The 21,081-nt window shown below is 48.6% G+C and overlaps 10 protein-coding genes across 10 annotated transcripts; 5 read left to right on the top strand and 5 right to left on the bottom strand.

Moving 5' to 3' along the window:
* Positions 1-398: 398 nt before the first annotated feature.
* On the bottom strand, positions 399-1,053 carry FOIG_08735 (uncharacterized protein; the record flags this gene model as incomplete). The annotated part of the gene is made up of 2 exons (XM_031208800.1): positions 399-940; positions 993-1,053. The coding sequence occupies 2 exons, from the start codon at positions 1,051-1,053 to the stop codon at positions 399-401; spliced, it is 603 nt and encodes a 200-aa protein (XP_031061806.1).
* A 1,415-nt stretch (positions 1,054-2,468) lies between these two features.
* FOIG_08734 (uncharacterized protein) lies at positions 2,469-3,287 on the top strand (the record flags this gene model as incomplete). Its single annotated transcript, XM_031208799.1, has 1 exon — positions 2,469-3,287. The coding sequence occupies one exon, from the start codon at positions 2,469-2,471 to the stop codon at positions 3,285-3,287; it is 819 nt and encodes a 272-aa protein (XP_031061805.1).
* A 532-nt stretch (positions 3,288-3,819) lies between these two features.
* FOIG_08733 (uncharacterized protein) lies at positions 3,820-5,599 on the top strand. The gene is made up of 2 exons (XM_031208798.1): positions 3,820-4,253; positions 4,306-5,599. Exons 1-2 carry the CDS (start codon positions 3,898-3,900, stop codon positions 5,375-5,377), a joined length of 1,428 nt encoding a protein of 475 aa, XP_031061804.1. The 5' UTR covers positions 3,820-3,897; the 3' UTR covers positions 5,378-5,599.
* A 104-nt stretch (positions 5,600-5,703) lies between these two features.
* FOIG_08732 (uncharacterized protein) lies at positions 5,704-6,768 on the top strand (the record flags this gene model as incomplete). The annotated part of the gene is made up of 2 exons (XM_031208797.1): positions 5,704-5,763; positions 5,812-6,768. 2 exons carry the CDS (start codon positions 5,704-5,706, stop codon positions 6,766-6,768), a joined length of 1,017 nt encoding a protein of 338 aa, XP_031061803.1.
* Positions 6,654-7,439, bottom strand: FOIG_08731 (uncharacterized protein). Its single transcript, XM_031208796.1, has one exon. The coding sequence runs from the start codon at positions 7,337-7,339 to the stop codon at positions 6,899-6,901; it is 441 nt and encodes a 146-aa protein (XP_031061802.1). The 5' UTR covers positions 7,340-7,439; the 3' UTR covers positions 6,654-6,898.
* Positions 7,440-7,649: 210 nt separating this feature from the next.
* Positions 7,650-9,647, bottom strand: FOIG_08730 (uncharacterized protein; the record flags this gene model as incomplete). Its single annotated transcript, XM_031208795.1, has 6 exons — positions 7,650-7,778; positions 7,833-8,043; positions 8,102-8,385; positions 8,437-8,568; positions 8,618-8,940; positions 9,068-9,647. 6 exons carry the CDS (start codon positions 9,645-9,647, stop codon positions 7,650-7,652), a joined length of 1,659 nt encoding a protein of 552 aa, XP_031061801.1.
* A 1,966-nt stretch (positions 9,648-11,613) lies between these two features.
* On the top strand, positions 11,614-14,844 carry FOIG_08729 (uncharacterized protein; the record flags this gene model as incomplete). Its single annotated transcript, XM_031208794.1, has 1 exon — positions 11,614-14,844. The coding sequence occupies one exon, from the start codon at positions 11,614-11,616 to the stop codon at positions 14,842-14,844; it is 3,231 nt and encodes a 1,076-aa protein (XP_031061800.1).
* Positions 14,808-16,111, bottom strand: FOIG_08728 (uncharacterized protein). The gene is made up of 4 exons (XM_031208793.1): positions 15,882-16,111; positions 15,434-15,833; positions 15,216-15,377; positions 14,808-15,155 (listed from the first exon to the last, which is right to left on the bottom strand). Exons 1-4 carry the CDS (start codon positions 16,041-16,043, stop codon positions 14,941-14,943), a joined length of 939 nt encoding a protein of 312 aa, XP_031061799.1. The 5' UTR covers positions 16,044-16,111; the 3' UTR covers positions 14,808-14,940.
* A 217-nt stretch (positions 16,112-16,328) lies between these two features.
* Positions 16,329-19,133, top strand: FOIG_08727 (uncharacterized protein). Its single transcript, XM_031208792.1, has 9 exons — positions 16,329-16,471; positions 16,525-16,622; positions 16,675-17,034; positions 17,081-17,708; positions 17,759-17,853; positions 17,899-18,240; positions 18,297-18,377; positions 18,435-18,602; positions 18,655-19,133. Exons 1-9 carry the CDS (start codon positions 16,406-16,408, stop codon positions 18,920-18,922), a joined length of 2,106 nt encoding a protein of 701 aa, XP_031061798.1. The 5' UTR covers positions 16,329-16,405; the 3' UTR covers positions 18,923-19,133.
* On the bottom strand, positions 18,683-20,801 carry FOIG_08726 (uncharacterized protein; the record flags this gene model as incomplete). Its single annotated transcript, XM_031208791.1, has 6 exons — positions 18,683-19,065; positions 19,118-19,887; positions 19,937-20,028; positions 20,077-20,398; positions 20,453-20,608; positions 20,663-20,801. 6 exons carry the CDS (start codon positions 20,799-20,801, stop codon positions 18,994-18,996), a joined length of 1,551 nt encoding a protein of 516 aa, XP_031061797.1. The 3' UTR covers positions 18,683-18,993.
* Between the last annotated feature and the right edge of the window lie 280 nt (positions 20,802-21,081).

Genomic DNA, 21,081 nt, shown 5'->3' with positions numbered 1-21,081 from the left:
GAGACAGCTCCATCCAATCGCGCTCCGAGCAACACCATGGTAATGAGATACGGCAGTTGCGTGGGATCGGGTCATGATATCCAGAAGCAAGAAATGTACGTTTGTAATGATCATGTAATGCTCGATATGCGTGAAGTTCTTGAATGGGCAAAAGGATCGTTTCATGGATGGTAACATGGAAACAGACGATCGATGGAAGGGCCGATGCATTCTCCTGTAGATCGACTTGCTCCACGGTTTGTTGATCACCATAAGCACTTAGTCCCAGGGAACTTTCTTAGTGCGCTTGTAACTAAGTCCGCGCTATTTCCCCAGATTCCCTCGGTACATGCACAAAGTGCAGGATATTGCTCGCGATAGTAACGGTCAATGGTGCGCCCCATATGTTATGAGAACTATCATGGGGCCTTCCTGAATAGCCCTTTATCAGGTCCTTCCGAAGCGGTTACCGGGATGGTGCAGGCAGAGTTTGCGTAGACTTGGTGCATCTGGAGTGATTCTCGGGCCCAATCCTCCGTTGAATCTTGAATGATGCACAACGAGTCAATCCATAGGTACTTGATTGAAAGCCGACGCGCAACAGTGATGGCTTCTCTGAATGTCTTGAGAAGGCGAGAAATCGGTGCGCCCCTTCGGAAGTCTTCAAGATTTGAGTTCAAAAGAACAATCGAAGGGTTCTTGGCCCATCTGTAGCTCAGAGTCATATAGTCTGGAGGGTCTAGTATATCCCGTGGATATAAGCAGAGTTTCCAGTCATCACCAGAACTGATGTCGATGAGCCTTGATGGAGCAAACTTCGGTGAAGACCTCAAGCGCTGACAGGATTCGTGTGAGTCACTGCAGGCTTCGTACCACTCATAAGCCAGCTGAAGGACTTTTTCTGATGATGTGCTAGTTTCAAGACCGATTGAACATTCTTCCAGCATGGAAGACTTCTCATCTAACTGCGTTAGTGATTGAACCATGATTCATCGGCAGGGAAGCAAACGTACCCTCGCACGGAAGAAAACAGAAGACGTTTCCTTTGTACTTCAACTTAAAATTAGGCGGCATGCCAAACCTCAGGTATCTCATGTGCCAATAAATAGCTCTGAATCAACGTGGCGCCCAAGTCCATCGCCCCAGGCCTCAGCCGAAGGGTACCCAGCTACCAGGTTCGTTGGACCAGCCGTCGATGGAGGCATCTTCCACGGAGTCCCAGAGCTTCGTACATATAAAGCACCCACCTTCTACGGCCAGCTTGAAGCTAGAGAAAGTACTGTGGTGCTGGAAGTCTGTATGGAGGCTATTCTCAACTGCTTCCAGACCTGGTTGCAACATGTCGAAACACACGCTGCATGGTTTGCTAGGGCTCACCATCTCGCTCATTGATTCGATATCAAGGCTTACTGAAGATGGGCCAAGATGCTGTCGAAGTTGATGGAACAGAAATTATCGATGCTGCGTTGCTCAAACATTTGATCGTAGGCAAGACGGTCGCCTTGTCGCGAGGCAGATCGAATGTGAAGTGGGGTTTAGGCTAATCTCAAGGCAGACTTACTTTAAAGGCGCCTCACTCACAGACAGGTTTTGGCCAAGGTCTACTTACAATAAATCGCATTTCGAGCCCAAATAATTCAGCTTGGTTCCCTCCAAGGCTGATACAATAGCATGGGTGATGACAATTCTCTGGGGTTGTGCTTTGAGTGGACGCCCACTTTTCGCAAGTGGGGCATCAAACTTTGGACTGTGAACAATTACGGGCAGCAATCACACATAGTTGCATCAGGAACAAAATGAGGAAGTCTGGGGAAGAGAGGAAGCAATCATGTTTCACTATTCAAGCCGATATGTTCACTCTTGCATCTGAATATTTGATCTCCTGGCTAGACAGAGAGCTTGACGTTGAGTTTTCGCCTTTTGATCCAAACTACCCTGCGGCGGTGGGTCGTCAGCCGTAAGCCAGTAAGCCAAAAAATCAGTATCCCAAAACAGCAGAAGCCACTCAGAAAATAAGCCAATGGATAAGCCAGGCCTGTGGCGTCTTCCATGCAGTGTAACGCTGGAAAGACTAAACGCCGCTTATCTCCCAGCGAAGTTATGTCCGTCACCGCGCAGCGGACTTCAACGATGCACCCCAGCACCCGGAGATAGGCTGCAATTCCCGGAGTGGATCACGACGTGCATACAACAAGGTTAATACCTTCTCGATTTCGTCAATGCTCATTGTGAATTCCCATTCTCTACTGGACAGCCTCATGCCAATATGGGGCTGAGTAGGTATGGCGTGCCATAGTTTTCGTATTGAACTCCGCTGTTTGGACTGTAGACGAGAGCAACAGTCGGAACTGTGAAAGCAATTCATATTATATAAATCGCCTCCTTCTCCTTTACAACAGCTACTAGATCATCAGCATCTACTCAAGTTTCTCCAACAACTAAATCACTGCAATATCCTCTTTTAGTCACACAACACTTACCCTTCCAACATGGCACGAGTCTGGTTCATCACTGGTTCCTCTCGAGGAGTTGGCCGCGCACTGGTCGAGAAAGTCCTTGAGTCGGGCGATATCGTCGTCGCAACTGCTCGCAACCCATCTCAACTCGATGACATCGTCGCGAAATATGGATCCGATAAGATCCTCGCAACCGCTCTTGATGTAACAGACTTCGACCAAGCCAACAAGGCAGCCAAGGAAGCCATTGACAAGTTTGGCCGCATCGACGTGGTCGTCAATAACGCCGGCTACGCAGACATGGCATCCATCGAAGATGCAGATATAAAAGGCTTCCGCGAGCAGGTTGACGTCAACCTTTTCGGGGTCGTCAATGTTACAAAAGCCATCGTGCCTATCATGCGCAAACAAAAGTCCGGCCACGTTATTCAAGTCTCAAGTGTCGGAGGCCGCGTCGGTACACCCGGAGCAGCCGCTTACCAGAGTGCCAAATGGGCTGTTGGAGGATTTTCAACTGTTCTGTCACAGGAGGTGGCCCCCTTCGGTATCAAGGTTACAGTCGCCGAGCCTGGTGGCATCAAGACTGAGTGGGCTACCACTGCCACTGAGACGGCCAAGGTCAGCGAGCCTTATCAGCAGACTGTCGGCCAGATGATTCAGCTGGTCAAGGGACACTCAGAGTGGACGGAGGCTTCTGAGATAGCTAGAGCTATTATTCACCTTTCGAATGTGGAGGAGCCCCCACTGAGAATCATCCTGGGCAAGGACGCGCTCCAATATGCTCATATGGCGGCCAAGGCTCTTGCTGACTCTGACGAGAAGTGGGACAATGTCTCAAAGCTGGAATTCTGATATTACAGTTGTGAGACAGCGATGCTTGGACAGACATTGCTAAATCCATTTGTACAATAGTTGATGAATTGACGTAATTCTTATCTGAACTTACATCCTTTTACCGCCGAATTCACGATAAATGAATGTCTTCTCACCCGCTACTTCATCGCACCATCGATGTTTTGAGGTATATGACATCCAGTGCCATCGCAGGATGATAGGATATTCCATGCAGGTCACATATCACAACAAGCAAGGATATGCCCAGGTCCAGATGCATAAGCGAATGTCTTTGCTGGTTGGCTGATCAATTTGGTGCCGGTTCCACCACCAGACCCATACAATTATGCAGGAACATCGACTTTAACTGACAATCGGAATAAAAAATATTCGATCGCCTTCTGCAGAAGATTTACTGGAATTATTGTACCGCAGATACATTTCCATGAAGCCGGTTTCATCCGCTCAAGTCTCATTACAAGCTCGGTTATCAAAGTCCGCGAGGGTCTTATCTTAGCGTCTCGCTGACTTATCGGGTTTCTCCGGTTCGCTAAATCAGATCCGCCAGCGAACTTGAACATTGCGTCACACGACCATCAACAATTGAACTTCATTTTCACAACTCACCATGATGTCCAGAAGTCGAGAAGCAAGAAGCATTGTCGCTTCGCTGCGCAGGCCACATGTGCTGCGACCAGCCAACCCTGCATTGGCGCGTCCCAATGCCAACAGCTTCCATACAACAACACCAAGAAAAACAGATGGCGTATTTCAGGGCCTCGAGGATAAGAGGCAACCGATGCCGTGGATAGAGGCGTTCGAGCGTCAGCAACAGGGTCTGCCGGCTCATAAGTCCGATGACTATCCCAAGGAACGCGATCTGACCCCCAAGAAAATGAGCGACAGCTATCATCGCGTCGTACTCCCGCTCAAGAAAGACCCTTGGCTCTCAGACACTTATGTCAACTCTTCGGGTCACATAAGGTAACCGCGCCGATTGACTCAATCATACGTATCAAACTGACCAAACTGATAGACTTGGAACATTATTCATGGACCTCGATGCCCTCTCTGGCATCATCGTCTACAAGCATACCGGCCCTGGCGTTACAACGGTGACCGCCGCTCTGGACCGCATCACAATAGCGCACCCACTTACAGAGATTTGCGATCTCGAGTACAGCGGTCAAGTCACTTATGCCTCTGGCAGGAGTAGTGTCGAAATCACCTGCAAAGTTGCCAAGGCCAGAGAAGAAGGCGAACCTAGCAAGCCAGAGGATGTCCTTCTGACATGCACCTTCACCATGGTCGCCCTGGACCCTAACACAAGAAAGCCAGTCAACATCCCCAAGCTGGTCCCCACCAATGCGGAGGAAGAGAAGATCTTCAAGGCTGGAGAGGCTAAGTCGCTGTCCAAGAAGGAGAATTCTAAGGCTTCACTTCTTCAGACTGAACCTAACGATACCGAATCCGCTCTGATTCATCAAATCTGGTTGCGACAACTTGCATACCACGATCCGAATAATGACCTTCGCCAACCTTCCAACGTCGTCGCTATGTCTAAGACCCAGCTTTCAACGGCTGCGATCATGCAACCTCAGTACCGAAATCGTCACCAGACCATGATCTTTGGTGGCTTCCATTTGAAGCAAACCTTTGAGCTAGCGTTCTGTTGTGCGGCCAGTTTTGCTCATGCGCGACCGACCTTTATCAGCGCTGATCCCTGCACGTTCCGAAATCCGGTTCCCGTCGGCAGTGTTCTGTACCTAACCGCTACTGTCGCATACACCGATCCTCCGCTGTTGGAGGAAGACGGTACTGAGCCTGGCTTCCCGGATCCGGAGAAGCCCATGACTCGTGTGCATGTCCGTGTTGACAGTAAGGTCCGTGATGTTGAGCATGGTGTCGCAAAGCCAACTGGTCAGTTCAACTACACATTCTCCGTGCCCAAAGATCTTAAGGTCTTGCCGCATACGTATGAAGAGTACATGGTGTATATTGATGCTAGGAGACGTGTTTCGCTGGGTGATAGTCAGCGAAAGGAAGAGTCTAAGGCCTTCTCCGAAAAGAGGCCTGAAGCCACGGATAATGTCAACCTGATTGGATAAGGGGGATTGGTGCTTATGTGAGCTGCCAATAAGCAAGCCTAGACAGTCTTGAAGGCCGGTGCTGGTATCTGAAGGAGAATCAGGAAGGCGACATGTAGGGACACCTGAGGAGAGGATGTAATTATTATGTCCGAATCTTAATACCGACGTGAGAACTCTTAGTATAGTAGTAAGCCCAAAATGGATTACATTGAGCCATTGTTCACTTCCACATGCGATAAGACCGTTAACTCCGGGAGGTCGAATTTTTGAACGGGCCATTCACCTTTCACTCATACACACTCTAGATAATCGCTGATATCGTGACCACGCTCGCAACTGCTAAGATGGCACTTTCAAGAGAGGAACGACTGCAACTCGCAGCTATTGATCCCGAGCTGGACGACGTAAGTCTCCAGCATTCACATGGATGAGTCCAGACTGATCTGGTGCAGTACCTCAAAACAATAACTATTCCCCAGATTGACACTTCTGATCCAGCGAAGGCAATCGCAAGTTTGAGATGGTATATGAAAAGCCTGCATAAGCTGCCTGATCCAGAGAGTGGTGTTGTTGAGCGCGATATCTATTACACTGCAAGAGATGGCCACAAGTTGCGCGCTCATGTTTACGAACCGGTTAACAACTCTGGCTCAACCCCGCCGCTTGTCGTTTACATCCATGGTGGCGGGTGGACTATCGGATCTCCAGAAGATGCTGAGCGCTCGTGTCGTGATATTGTACAAAAGCTGGGGGTCGTTTGTTTGGCGCCTTCCTATCGGCAAGGACCTGAAGACCCGTTTCCAGCTAGCATAAACGATGTCTGGGACAGCTTGAAATGGATTGCTACGAACGCTGAGCCCGAGCTGAGGGTTTCACTGTCGAAGGGTTTCATCATTGGTGGTTCATCAGCTGGAGGAAACATGGCTGCGATAGCCAGCCACCTGGCCCGAGATGAGAAGCTGACTCCTGCGATAACTGGCGTTTTTCTGCTCGCTCCAATGATACTGCCACCAGAGAAGGAAGTTGCACTGCCTGAGACGTACAAGGACCTTTATCTTTCTCGGACCCAAGCTGAGTGTAAGGGCGATCCTATTCTCACCCCAGCTCTGGACAAGGTTTTCCACGACTCTGCAGCTGGGGATATATCCTCGCATCTCTTTGTTCCGTTCATCTGGCCAACGGGTCACCACGACTTACCTAGGACATATTTCCAGGTTTGTGGAATGGATGTCCTTCGCGACGAGGCTCTGATCTACGAGCAAGTCTTGCGCGAGGATAGTGGAATTGAGACGCGGTTGGATATTTATCCTGGCATGCCTCATATCTTTTGGGGTGCCTTCGCGCATTTAAGTCAAGGAAAGAAAGCAGCTGTAGATCTTGTTGAAAGCATCAAGTGGCTTTTGAAGTGATGTCTCGGTAATTTAGCTCTGGCTGCTGGGAAGCAGTATCTTACTGGACATAGATAAACTTCCATGATCTTATCCTTGTACATCGAAGGATCCCCCAAGACTGATAATTGTTCCTCCATGGCTCTTGTTCTTATGCCTTCTCGGTCTCCTCCCTCTTCTCCGCCGCTAATCGCACCAACACTTCCGATGACTCCTCCTCCCGACCAAGAGGCACAAAGATATGATCATGATAGAAACCACTAACAGGGTTACAACCAATGCCCTTGGCTGCCAGTCTCGTCGCGATAACCGCCATGAATCCGACAGCTTCCAAGCTCGAGGTGACGTTGAGACTGATCATTTTGCATGGGAAGAAGTAATCGATCTTGTGTGACTCTGCGTAGTCCTTGCTGACAATAACAGTGACTCCCTCGGACTCCTTGAAGATCATCTGCGTTTCGGACAGGGGTGGTAGATTGGAGGTGTCGGTGAACGTGGCGAAGACGTAAGTGGTTGGATGGGCTGTATGGGTGAGAGTTGAGAGGAGCTTGCTCAGAGAGAGCTCGCCAGGATCGTTGGCCATTAGCGACATGGTTGCGCACTTGAGAGCTACCCCGACTATTGGCAATTAGACAGAATGTTTACTTGAAGTATTCCAATGCAACAGAGCGGACGTCTTCTCAGAGTGTTGTATTTCGATGGATGGTGGAGTACAAAATGTGGATGCGGTCAATCGTAGGGCGCGCCTACAGAGCTAATGACGTCACCTCAAACCCATTACTGTCGATGGGGTCAAGGCTCTCAAGAATGCGTTGAACATTGGCTGAAGTGAAGTACTGATCAGAGCAAGGGATTTGAAATTCAATATAATTTCCATATTGAGCACTCATACCACGATAGGATCAAACATCAAGCACCTTGGATACCGCTGGCCCCTGCTCAGCCTTGGCTTTGTTGAATGCATCGATCGCGGCACCAGTCTTGATGACAGCAGAAGGTGCGTCGAGAGGAGGTAAGATGAGTTCGACCAACTGCATTTCATCAGCAACGTCTCTCGATCAAGGTGAAATAGGGTGAAGTCTTACCTCAAGGCAGCCTACATTGCCAAAGTTGGGGTCTCGAAGGAGTGACGATAGCTCTCCGCAAGTCTTGATAGGACCGTGGTATTTGGATTCGAATGCTGGTCCGAAAGTCTTGCCGAGCATGGAATAGTCCAGAACTGCGACCTCATTATAAAAGGCTTCCTTGCCGTGAATGAGACGCTCGACTGTGTATCCGCCATTGTTGAGCACGAATCTGGATCATGTTAGCAGACGCTAAAGACTGCCGTCAGAAATGAGAAGAGGATGCTTACATGATTGGCTTGAGGTCCCACCGCAGCATATCTGCCAGTGCCTGAATAGTGAGGTGCATGGAGCCTTCTCCAGTGACGAGGACAGGCCTCTTCCACTTCCCTTCGCTTTCCTTGATAGCCTGACCAACTCCAACGATGGCACCAGTAGCATACCCAATACTGCCATATACGGTTTGGTTGAACATCATCACTCCGCTGGGGAGTTTGGTATCGCACAGGCCGAAAGCGGAGGTACCGGTCTCACCAATGATAACATCACCGGGGCGGAAAAAGGAGCTGAGTGTCTGTTTCCGTAAGTATCAGCCTTCACTGGAAGATGCATCGGAGTGACCTACGCCCCAGAGGAAATCTTGCTTCAGGTCGTCGCTGGCCTGAAAGTTGAACTTTGGATATGGATCCCAAGTTATGTGTCGCGAAGCCATGGAAATTGGGTTCGAACGAAGAGAATTGACGAGGCGTTGCAGAATCTGAGAGAGTCAGCTGGCTTTGCCAAAAGTGACTGTAAGCTATACACACATGCTTCATTGAGACCGGGTACTGGATCTTGCCAATCGAAACCGCGAAACGTTGGAGGCCAATAACAATGGCATCCTTGTTTACAACAGTCGTAAATTCGCCCGTGTTGAAATCAGAAGGATAGTTGCCGATCCAGATGACTGTGTCAACAGATTCAAGCGCCTCTTTCACGGCGGGCAGAGTGCCAGCCCCGGAGTGGACACCTGCGAACTGGGGAATGGCTTCATCAAGGCCCCCTTTGCCCATCGCGGTAGTAAAGGTTGGGAGGTTGGTCAACTTGATCAGCTCATGCGATTCTTCGAGTACACCGTTGCGCACAGCACCTAAGATAGTTAGTGAGGTTGGTTGTGCAACTGGGACCTTAGAAATTGCCTCCATCAACAATAACAGCTGGGTTGTTCGATCTCTCCATCAGCTTTCTGATCTTTTCAACAACTATCCCCTCGAGACCTGAATCGTTTGGGTGCAGCTCGGTAGGAATTGGGACGTTGAGCCCCTCGGCATCAATCATTTCGTACGCAATATCGACGCTGAGCCCGATATAGACGGGCCTACTCTCACGCATCATAACAGTAAGCGCTTCATCGATCTCTCGGGCCGCAGTAGGTGCATAGTTGATCACGACAGTTGCAGCGGTGATGTTCTTAGCCATGTTCTCATACATGTCGAACTTCCCGTTTCCAAGACTGTGATGCATGATTCTCCTGTTGCGGACAGCATCGACAGTTGGGTAGCCAACGATATGCACAACAGGAACAAATTCCGCGTATTGGCCAGCCATACCACAATACGCGGATAGTTCACCAGGACCGAAGGTGGTGACAAAGGCTCCCGCGCCACGGACACGAGCATAGCCATCTGCAGCGTAAGAAGAGATGAGTTCATTAGGGTTACCCTTCCAGACGAGGTCGTTGCCTGTGACGAGATCCAGGAGGGCAAGTTCGTAGTCTCCTGGAACGCCAAAGACTGAGCGGATGCCGAGCTCGTGAAGACGGCGGAAGAGGTAGTCACCAACTTTGATCTGAGACATGGTGGATGATGCAGTGGATTTCTAGCTTGGATAGAAAGTAGAGTATTGAGTAAGAAGATTGTTGCGGATGATGTGCTGTTCTGTTATTTCTGAGGGGCCAAGCAGACATATTTATACTGGGACCTCAGAATCAAGGATGCCGTTGTGTTAAGGGCTGATGCCGTTGCAACCGCCCTTCGGATGAGAAGCATTGAAGATGGTCGTTATGTACACCATGGCTGCTTATGCCGCATCATCATGGATGGTGCGGAATTAGAACCCTCCAAGAGGAAGCGGAATGCAGCATTTGATTCTATTATATTGGCCGTGCTCATACAAAGTAGCATTGAAGCGCTGCGTTCCGTTGCGAGCCGTCTGTATGGTGAGCCGCAAGTACCGTGCCAAGGTTCAAAACAGACTCAGTGGCTTGCCTGTTTTGGTAACGGTGTCGGCCAAAAATATCCGCTGGCCCATGACCCTGGTTCTCAGCAGCTGTCGCATCTGACATGCGTTCAACCTGATAAGGGATGGACGTTGTGATGTCAACCCCAAATTGTCCTTCTGTTGTTGCTGCCCGCGATACTTCGCGGAGCTGCCTTATAATTGATCCATCGTTGGAGGCATCGATCTGACAAGTTTAGGCTACAAACATCTCGGCGAGTTTCGTAACTAGTATTATACAATTTGTTAGATGCTGTTTACAATGTTTAAGCACAAGAAATACTAGGGGTCAATTAAAGAACGTGACCCTGAGCGGATTGAAGGCCAAGTCAAGAATTGTCGTAAACAGCAGTGAAAAATAGTGACGGGGGGGAGCACAGTATTTCGAAGAATTTCAGGGCCGGTGGAGGCTAGGCTAGGGCTGCGGTGATACGCGGCAAGAATTAATGGCTGCGTTGCGGGCTGAACCAACATGCAATGACATCCCATGAAAGCCATCTATGTCACGGTGCAACAAGGAAGCGGAACAACACCGCCCCAGACAAAAGATGCGACAAGTACAGAAGTTTTGGTATTTCAAATACCTGGAAATTGCATTGCAGTGTAACATAAGACAACCAAATCAAGGACATGGAATGACGAGGTCCTGCATGATACGATATCGGGTTCTCCGAAGTTGAGTGTTCCATTGCGAAGAGTCCGAGTTTCATCCACCGCTAACTGCAAGAGGGGGACTCACTTACGGGCCAATAAGCGTCCTTAGCTGAAGGCTGAAGATAAGCACTCCCAGCAACAGTTCCATTAACTTTACTGAATGTCTCACTGCACTTGAAGCTCTCGTCTTCTGCCTTTCTTCCGAATTTCACAAGGCTCACGGATATTCACAAGTCCTTTTGTGATCAAGGCTTTGTAAGTATTCTGGAGTAAGGTCAACCATGCTATTTGCAATATTGCCACTGATTCCTCCGACGCCCTACAAATTAGCCTCCCCAGCAACGTCTCATCAATATCACTGGCCTTTGTTGGCAACCCTAGAATAGCTGTGGTTGTGACTCAGTATGTCCCAGTAGTCTTTGCTCACCATCATAATTTTTGAAGTCTCTCATAGAGTAAGAGCAAAAGTTTGTGATGCGACAAAGCCAACATGCACCTGAAATCGTGCCTGTCAGTATCATACCACAGAGCAAAATCGCCTATCAATTGACTATTGAAGTCCCTCGTAATACCTATTTTGTTCTATCATTCATCTTCTCATATAGCCTCGCCAGCAAGTAAACAACGCTCACTAAGAGCTCAAAGAGGCTGTCTGACTCCTTATAGGCTCCAGCTCCGAAGAAGCGACCGTACACACACAGCATGCCGTTTTCAGCCCGATCTTACCTTGAATGCATTCAAGCGGGGTATTAATCATGCAATAGATAAGCTCAAACTCAACGTACTAGTTGTCTCTTCACAATCGTACTACCTAACTGTTTGCTTCTATCTTGCTCGTTACCTGTATAAACACGCAGTTGTAGCCGCAGACTCATCTACCTTATCGCCTATCATGACGGATCCTGAAGGAATCAAGGTCGAGGAGGCAATTCTCCAGGCCATTTCTGATAGCGATCCTGAATTATCAAATCAGATATTCAAAGTCGCTCATCGACATTTCACCCGATACAGAAGAGTCGGATTGATAGCCGACCTTGACAAGGCTATCAGCATGGCAATCAAGGCTATTGATCTCACGCCAGAAAGTCACCAACAGCGAACTCCACGTCTGATCAACCTCTCTGTCTACTGGCACGAGAAATACCCAAGAAGTGATCCACAAAATTTAGAAGGACTTCAAGACTCCATTAAAGCTTCGCGAGACGCGATTGCAGCTCTTTCAGAAACTTATCCACACCGAGGAACAATCCTTGATCAGCTATCCACAAAGCTAGGGTTGCTCTTCATGCAGACGCGAGAACTAGGAGTTATCGACGAAAACATTGCAGTCCAACGAGAAGCTGTGGAGGTAACACCAATCAGCAATCCGAAGCGTATTCTTTTTCTAGCCAACCTGGCTGCTCCTCTTACAGCCCGACACCAAATCCTTGGAAAAAAGGAAGATCTCGACGGAGCAATTCAAATATGTCATGATGTCATAGCACAGACGGCTGAAAACTCGCCCCAGCTTCTCGAGAGACTCAGTAACCTTTCGCTAGCACTAAGCGAAAGGTACGACACACATGGAGACCAAAGCGATCTCGAAGAAGCCATCGAAGTTGTGAAGCAGGCTATTGAAGTCACTGAAGAAGATAGTCTGGAGCGCATGGCTCAGCTGAGCAATTATGCTAACTTCCTCGTTGATCGATACCTCAAGACAGGAAGCACCAGAGATCTCGAAGAGTCTATCCACAATTTCGAAATGGTCTGCGATCGTATCGAAGACGATGAGATGTATTTGGACACACACAAATGTCTCAGCAACTTTGGCATTCAGCTCAGTCGAAGATATAGAAGGATCGGAACCGTGGGTGATTTGAGACAAGCGATACAAGTCGGACGAAAGGCTTGTAAACTGAGCCCCGACGACGATAGCAAGTCAAAACACCTTTCCAACCTAGCAATCATCTTGAAGCACGAATACTTCAGAACAGATGATCCAGACGTTCTTGAGGAGGCAATCAGTGTGCAGAGAAAGTCTGTAGAGGCCGCCCATAAGAATCACCCCGACATATTTGTTACATTTCACAACCTTGCAACCCTTCTCACTACGAAATACAAACTGACACAAAATTTGGAGGACCTTGAAGAGGCGTTGAGACTTGGGCGGCAGGCTGTCGACTTGACACCGGAAGATCATGCGAATAGAGCTGCTTGTCTCAACACCCTGGCAGTGCAGTTGAGTGACATGTCCAAGAAAACTGGAGTGTCGAGCCATTTGCACGAAGCTATCCGTTATGGACAAGAAGCACTGGATGCCACAGAAGAAAGCCACCCGGAACGCGCTAGCAGGCTGGTTAACCAAGGCGGTCGTTATGGTGATTTGTTCTGGCAGACGAAAGAAAAAGAACATCTCGATGCCGCCATTGCACACTTAGAGTCTGCCTTACATAGTCCTAGCACTGACGATCAGTCTCGCATTCGCGCAGGAAAAGGACTTGTCCAGTACTACGCGGCAGTACCTGACTGGGATAAGGCTTATGAAGCTGTCAAAACTGCGATGGATCTTGTTCCTCATCTCATCGCACAGACTACGAGCAATGCTGATAAGCAAGGTGCACTGGTCCAAGTCTATGGCTTATCATCTGATTCAGCAGCTGTGGCACTCTCGGCGAACAGAGGAGCACTTGCTGCATTGCGGTTTCTTGAACAAGGACGGGGATTGATGGCAGCTTCCGTTGAAGAATCACGGATGGAAAGCCTCGATCTTCGGACTGAGCATCCCGAACTCGCTGAGAGTCTAAACCGATTGCAAGGTCAAATCAGTTCTTTTGGAGCTGTCGGTTATTCCAGTGATGAGATCCACAGGCCTTCATCATCAGGCCGGCATGCCGGAATGAACCATGACCTCGGCGAGCTTCATAGACTACTCGACGAGATCCGCCAAAGGCCCGGATTTGAAGAGTTTCTCTCTGCGCCAAGCGAATTCAGCATCAAGAATACTGCAATTCCTGGAGCCATTATTGTTATCGATACCAGCGAGTTCCGTCGTGACGCAATTGTCGTGGAGAGCGACCAGATTCGCAGCATTCCTTTGCCTCAGCTTACAATCCTAGATATAAGGTCCAATACCCAACAGGGCCATACTTCAAGTCCAAAGATACTCGAGTGGCTGTGGCATACTATAGCTGAACCCGTCCTTGGTGCACTAGGAGTCAATGAAGTTTCTCCTGAAGAACGCCTGCCACGGATTTGGTGGATCCCAACAGGCGTATTGAGCATATACCCTCTCCATGCAGCTGGCCGACATTATAAAGGATCGCGAGACACCGTGATCGACAGAGCTATGTCATCGTATAGCTCGTCTCTCAGAGCCATTATCCGGACTCGGAGTCGTGCAGGTCTAAACCCGTTTCCCTTGGGCAACGAGCGGGCCGTGCTTGTATCCATGGAGCGAACACCAGGGTACAGTACACTCCCTTCAGCAGGCAGAGAAATAACTCAATTACGTCCCATCTGCGAGTCCAAAGGATTTGAGGTAGTTGAACCCAAAGGTATTAAAGAAGACATTGTTTCGCAGTTTCCAGAGTGTAAGGTCTTCCACTTCGCTGGCCACGGCGCCACGAACCTGCGCGACCCTTCCCAAAGCAGTCTTCTGTTACAAGATGAACCTCTAACTGTTTCAACCCTTCTGGAAACCAACATCCAGCAATATTCACCATTCCTTGCATACCTCTCGGCATGCGGCACTGGACAGATTGCCCACGAGAAGTTCCTTGATGAAAGCATTCATCTGATCAGTGCCTTTCAACTAGCTGGATTTCGTCATGTCATCGGTACTCTTTGGGAGGTTGGTGATGATATCAGTGTTCATATGGCAAGGATCACCTACGAAGCTATTCAGCGAGGTGACTCGGCAGATGAGTCGGTATGTCGAGGCTTACATAAAGCGACATTAGAGCGGCGAGATCAATGGTTCAGAGAACAGACTCCGACTCGTGGTCGTAAGAGGAAGGCAAGATCCATTCTGCAAGATGAGAGAGGAACGGCGTCGGATACTCGTGACATTGAAGCTTTGGATGATGATGATGAAGATGTCTCTAGATTGCCGCAATGGGTTCCATATGTTCATTATGGAGTATAAATCGTAGCTATACATCTCTTAATGTAATGGAGATCCGAGCTGAACTTTTCCTCAGGGTTCGCGGCAGCCTATTATGCATGCTGTATCTGTAATCTACTAGTAGAGCTTCACGGCATCCACACTACCATTTCCCCTCCCGTCCAAGCTTTTCACGCCATTTTCCGATCCGCTTCCATTTGCGGCATTATAGGCCAAGTCCTTTGTCGTTAGATCCTTCACCTTCCGTATCTCGGCTGACATCTGAGATGTCAATGCCACAATATCCGCACCACAGTTCACAAAGTGGAAGCCTTGTTCATATCGCTGAGCAGCTACTCAACAGTTAGCATACCAGACACAGTCTTTCGGAGAGATTGGGCGCTGTCATCTACCAGTTGCTGCATCAAGAGCAAAATGTCCTGCATACTTTCCAGCGGCCAAAGTTGCGTCTAGAATCCGTTGAGTCGCCTGTTGCACTTCCGGTGTTGTTGCATGATCGAAAGCAACATAGCCTAGAGAAGACGCAAGGTCATTTGGCCCGATAAAAAGCATATCTATTACAGCAGCATCAGTAAACCTGTGATGAAGTCCAGCGTGGAGAGCGACATACCAATACCATCGACCTTGGCAATCTCTTCAACATTTTCCACGCCTTTGCGAGACTCGATTTGGACGAATATCATCACATTGCTATTTGCGTTGAGCAAATACTCACGGCCGGTCAAATTGAAAGCAGCTGGGGCAAACATGGCTCCAGTGCCTCGGAAACCATTCGGGTAACTCTTTGAGGGGTATTTGGCCGATTCAACAATCTGCATCGCCTGCTCTTTTGTCTCGCACATCGGCACCATGATCGCATGGGCACCTGCATCTAATGCTCGCTTCACCATCCAAGGTTCACCGGCTGGAATTCTGACGACAGGTGACACGCCACTTGATGATATGGCACTGATTTGAAGGTACATGTTATAATCGTCGATGTGACCATGCTCACAGTCAATGAGAACCCACTATCCAAGTCAGTCGCATTTCAAGTGATGGTGAGTGGGCTAACTGACATCTTCACCAAGAGGTGCAATGGTTTTGGCGAGAGCATGTCCTGGTAGAGCAAGCCATTGTCCCAGGCTTGGACCTTGACGATCTCTAGCTCGCTCTAAGGATTCCTGGAGGCGTGTTTTCCCGAAGGCATTGACGACAGGGGAGGCATTTTGATAAGCCATAGCGAGTGTTATCTGTATAATAGAGCAGTCAATAGTAGATCGGTCAACTGGCCAAAGTTGATATGATGGCTTACATGATATGGTTCGGCCGGAGCTCGGTCCGGAGTGGGTCAACCCCGCGTTCGAGAGATTGGCACTATCAACAGTCTCCTCATTCGTGATGGGGATAACGTTAGGAATGGAGATAAGCTTCCTGGTTCGGCCAACAGAAGTGATTCCGATATCGCTGGCCATTTGTCGCGCCCTTTCATCTCCGGGTATTGCTCCTAAACCCTCAATAACGTCGTTCATTTGTCCAGTTACTCTTTGATGAACTAATCACATTTACAGCATCCAGCATTATCAAGATCCTTATCAGGATCATGAGCTCACACGACGTCATTACATCACGAGTCTGGCAGGCGTGCGTGACCTGTCGAAGGAAAAAGGTCTGTCTTGAATGACCCATTTGTGTACGGTAGACTATCTTACCCTGCAGTAGATCAAGTGCGACGGAAATAACCCTTGTCATAATTGCGACTCCCGCGACCTTGCATGCGAGTATCCTGGCAGCAATGACAATGCATCTCACAGTCGCAAGTCTCTGACCTGGTGCCATATCTAATCATGGATCAATGTTGACGTCTTGTAGTTATGCAGCCATGTATGAAGCTCGTTATCGGGAGCTTGATGAGATTTGTCAGAAGTTGCAGGTTGTAGCAGCACAACTAACAAAAGCAATCGACAAACTACCACAGGGAGAGTGTACTAACACGTGTTCCCACCAATCTCCACCTGTGTTGCCCGATCAGAGTTTGCAACCTCAACAGGACGATATGTCAACAGCAGCCAGCAGCATTGCTGGCCTCGGAAATAATGATGCCTCTCAATCACGGCCAAGAGATACACAGGAGCAGGATACCGACAAAAGTCAGGAGCAAGTGAATCATCAAGGAGAGTCCGGAACTCAAGCATTTGGTTCCTTAGTTCACGACTCCTATGGCGGTCTAAGGTTTGACCTCCAAAGCTCTGCTTGTTCGGTGTGCTGATTGGAGTAGGTTCATTGGCGGCGCGAATAACGAGTTTCTGTTGCAGGCGATTGACAGTTTGACTCTTGCACCGTGCCAGAGCTCCGATAATTCCCCTTTCTCCACCGCAAGCCAACAGGACACAACTCAGGTGATAAGAAAACCACAGCCTGAGCTTCCTTTTTTTGTTCATGGTCTAAGATGGCGCGACCTACCTTACCTCCCCAAGGCCGAGGACATGAATCTACCACCAAAGTACATGGCTGATATGCTAGTTGGCCTATATTTTGAGCATTACCACTATACCTTTCCTGTGCTTTACAAGCCGCATTTTACCGAAAGCTACAAGAGTCTATACACATCACAAAGAGGTTCTATACACGATAGTGGATTCCTTTCAGTCTTCTTTGCGGTATGTGCTTGCGCATCAAGTTTGACCGCCCCTGACGGGAATCACTCATCCTTTCCTGGACTTGAGTTCTATGAGAGAGCTCTTCTCTTGCATTTCGCTACAACTGGACAAGCTACAAAGTCCCGAACCCAGTGTCTAGGGTTGATCTCGATGTGCTGCGCTGGTTGGAATACTCTATCAACGAGCTGGCATTTTGCTGGGCAAGCCGTAAGGGCTTGTCAAGAATTGGGAATGCATCTGGAAGTAGTCAGTGAGGAGGGCTCTTGATATTAAATAAGTCGACTGACAAAAGATAGACACCGTCAGCCACGGCCTCACCACGGAGTCCAGCAGATTCAATTGAGGTTGAACTTTCCAGAAGGATCTGGTGGAGCATCTATTGCCTCGATAGGTATGTCCATGCATCAGCTGCTATCTTGTCTACTAATCGCCGTAGGATTGTTTCTGTATGTCTTGGAAGACCAATGGCCGCAAATGATAGCGACTGCTGCTGTGCCTTGCCGCTCCCACTTGGAGACGAGGAAGTGGATACACTATACAGTCTGGAGGGAACTTTAGACCATGACATGAACCCACGATCAGCTGTATCAGGCTTTTTAGATCTAATAGGGCTTTGCAAGGTATCTGGTGAAGTGCAAAGTATCCAATCGCCCACCGAGATACGCGACCTTGGAACTAAGGTTGGGCAAAAGAGGGTCATGGATCTAGCGCTAGGGCAAGAGAAGTCATTAGACATCTGGCTCAAAGACCTTCCAGAACACCTACAATCATCCGAGAGGTAGTGTGACCATTCGACCTTTTTGAACGTCTGCTAATCATAAGCCATTCTGCCAGCATTATGAGTGCAGGATCCAAGTCTGAGCTGTCTGTCCAAAGCTTGATCATACACGATGGAACACTCGTTGCTTTATACCAGTAAGCTTTAACAATTCTCTGGATTAAAAGAAGATAGCACTGACACGCTAATTCCAGGACTTTTGCCCGTAGAAAGCATTCATTCAGCCAGCGACAAACCGTAGAGAATTGTGTAACCGCTGCCAGGAGTTGCATTAATAATTCGAGGCATATGAGAGACTTTGTACCACCTTCCCACTATCTAGCATTATGCGTGAACTACCTCACTATATCTGGCCTTGTCCTGTAGGTACACTAGAAAGAAGGCAGCATACATTGCTGACAAAGATCTTGACAGGTTACGAATGACGAACCCGGAGAGCATACGGGAAGATACCGACTTACATCTCTGCATTCAGCTTCTAGGAGACTTGGAAGTGACCTGGTCTGGTGCCACCAGGGGGAAGATCATCATTGAGGAGGTACTAAGGACTTTCCAGGACAACCAAGAGGGACAACAAATGAACATGGATTTTCAGACATTATTCCAGAATCCCGATCTCGATCTGGGTAATCTGGACTTATCCGAGGGGTTCTTTGAGAACTTTTGGGGAACATTTGTTTGATCGCCCCTCGAGAGGGGTGCATAGATAGCATGGACTGAATGTCAAGATGCCGGATAAATGCGACACAAGTCCTATACAGAAACATCCCAAAATTGCCCTACAACGTTTCTCACCCGTCTGACTCCCTCTTCAATCTGTTCTTTCTGTACATAAGTTAGCATGCACATTCTGCAAAAATGAGGAAGCCAATATTACAGATGGACTTGCAAACGAGAACCGGAAAAATGCAGACTCTGGATCTGCCCCTCTAGCTGCGGTGGAAGTCTTGTCGAGGCCTTGCCAAGCGTGGTAGTAAGACCCAGGAGTAAGAAGCACTAGTTCACCCGCCATTGCTTCCCAAAGTTCGGTGGCGAAAGCCTGTTCTGGGTCTTCAACCTTTCCATCCCGAAGTTCAGTGAACTGACGGACCCCATGGAAGTAGAACTTTGACCAGACAAACATCCCTGCTTCGGGTTCGATATAACTGAAGACAGGCAGCAGCCTACCATTTGAGTCTGAGATGCAAGCAACATTGCCTTGAGCCTTAGGCACTGGTGACTTGGTCGCCGGAACAACTGTGAAAGAATCTTTGAAGGCTGTGATAAGCCAATCTCGTCTGGTTCTGTACTGAAACTGAAGTCTCTGAAGCCATGTTAAATATCCATCAATGCCCCAGTTTTGGAAGAGTGCCAAAGTCAATGCTTGACTCAGTCCAGCTGGGTCTTGAGTCTCAACTTCAGTAACCCGTAGTAGCCTCTCCGTAAATACTGAGTTGGCCACAAAGAAGCCCAGCCGCAGGCCTGGGAAGAGAGTTTTGGAAAATGACTCAAGACGGATGACACGTCCTTGAGTATCCATCGAGAGAAAAGAGGGTATCAACGATTCGAGAAACTTGTTGGATGATACAGGCGTGAAGGTTTGCTCCTTGATGGTGGACTTTGGGAACTGAAGGCAATAGTATGGGTCGTCTTCGACAAGTATGATATCTAGAGGGTTAGTAAAATCGAGGACAGATCTTATGAACCGTTTACCCACCGAATTCGACACAGACTGCGTAGATCTCCCGTCGCCGCTGAGCTGAGATTGTGACGCCTGTTGGGTTCGAGCCTACAGGGACAAGGTAGAGACTGTAGGTAACTGTCAGTATTGTTCAAAGTTTGCTCATATTGACCTACAGCCGAGGTCGCCTTTGACCCATAGACGTTTCATCCCAGGTTGTCAGCATCTTTCGCAGTCCTGTGGCAGACATTCCTTGTTCATCGGCTGAGACAGGCGTTGCTTTGATAGCCAATGGAATCCACAAAGCCTGTGCCGATGGATAAGTGAACTCGTCAACTATCACATAGTCATTGTTCTCACAAAGAAGGCCAACGACTTTGGACCACGCATTTGTGTTTCCAGGGTGCAGGAGATATTCGTGTTCGCAAGAAGGAGCATGCATCCGTTCAGTGAGCTCTCGTGCTAGGTTCAGGAGCTTCTGGTTGCCGGCACCGGAGCCTTCAAATGGTTAGAAAGAAGGATATGATGCTGTTGTGTTGCTAAAAGGCTTACCATATTGCAAAAACTCTGTCAGGTCTAACTTGCCACTATTTGCGCCGCGTCCAAGATCAAGGCTGACCAGCCCAGTTTCAATTGAAGGTTCAATATGAGGTGGCTGACACTCGAATATCGCCCTCTCCACTGGGAACAGAGATGGGTGAGGAAGACCTGGAATATTATGAGCTCAAGAAAATGGCTAGCCGATGATCGATTGGCAGTTACCTCCCGCTAGACTGATCATCCCTTTCTTGCCCATAAATCGAATGATATCTTTGAGAGGCGACGGATGCCGCGCTTTGCTCTTCACATTGATGTGGTGAGAAAGGTCAATTGGGAGATGTTTGTGGTTAATGCTACCCATTGTCGTTGTAAATGAAAGACAAGACTTGTTGTGAGTGAACTCTTAGTTCTATGATGCCCCAAGTTGGAGTGAGTTGTATCATTCAAGAATGGGCTGAAACAAGAGTGTCTAATAGAGCTAAAGGTCATCCGTTGATATCGGGCGGAGATCCGATCAACTGTGGAGTTGATGGCAAGATAGGCAAATGCGGCCGAAGGCGGGCGGATCTCGGAAGCGGAGCATGCCAGAACAGAAAGTATGAATCGTAGGCTTCTCCGAATCTAGCCTACCTCCCGATTGA

This window comes from Fusarium odoratissimum (genome assembly GCF_000260195.1).
Source record: "Fusarium odoratissimum NRRL 54006 unplaced genomic scaffold supercont1.13, whole genome shotgun sequence".
NCBI classification, from domain to species: domain Eukaryota; kingdom Fungi; phylum Ascomycota; class Sordariomycetes; order Hypocreales; family Nectriaceae; genus Fusarium; species Fusarium odoratissimum.
Note: the sequence above shows the minus strand (reverse complement) of the source record. Positions and strands in the feature narration are given on the sequence as shown.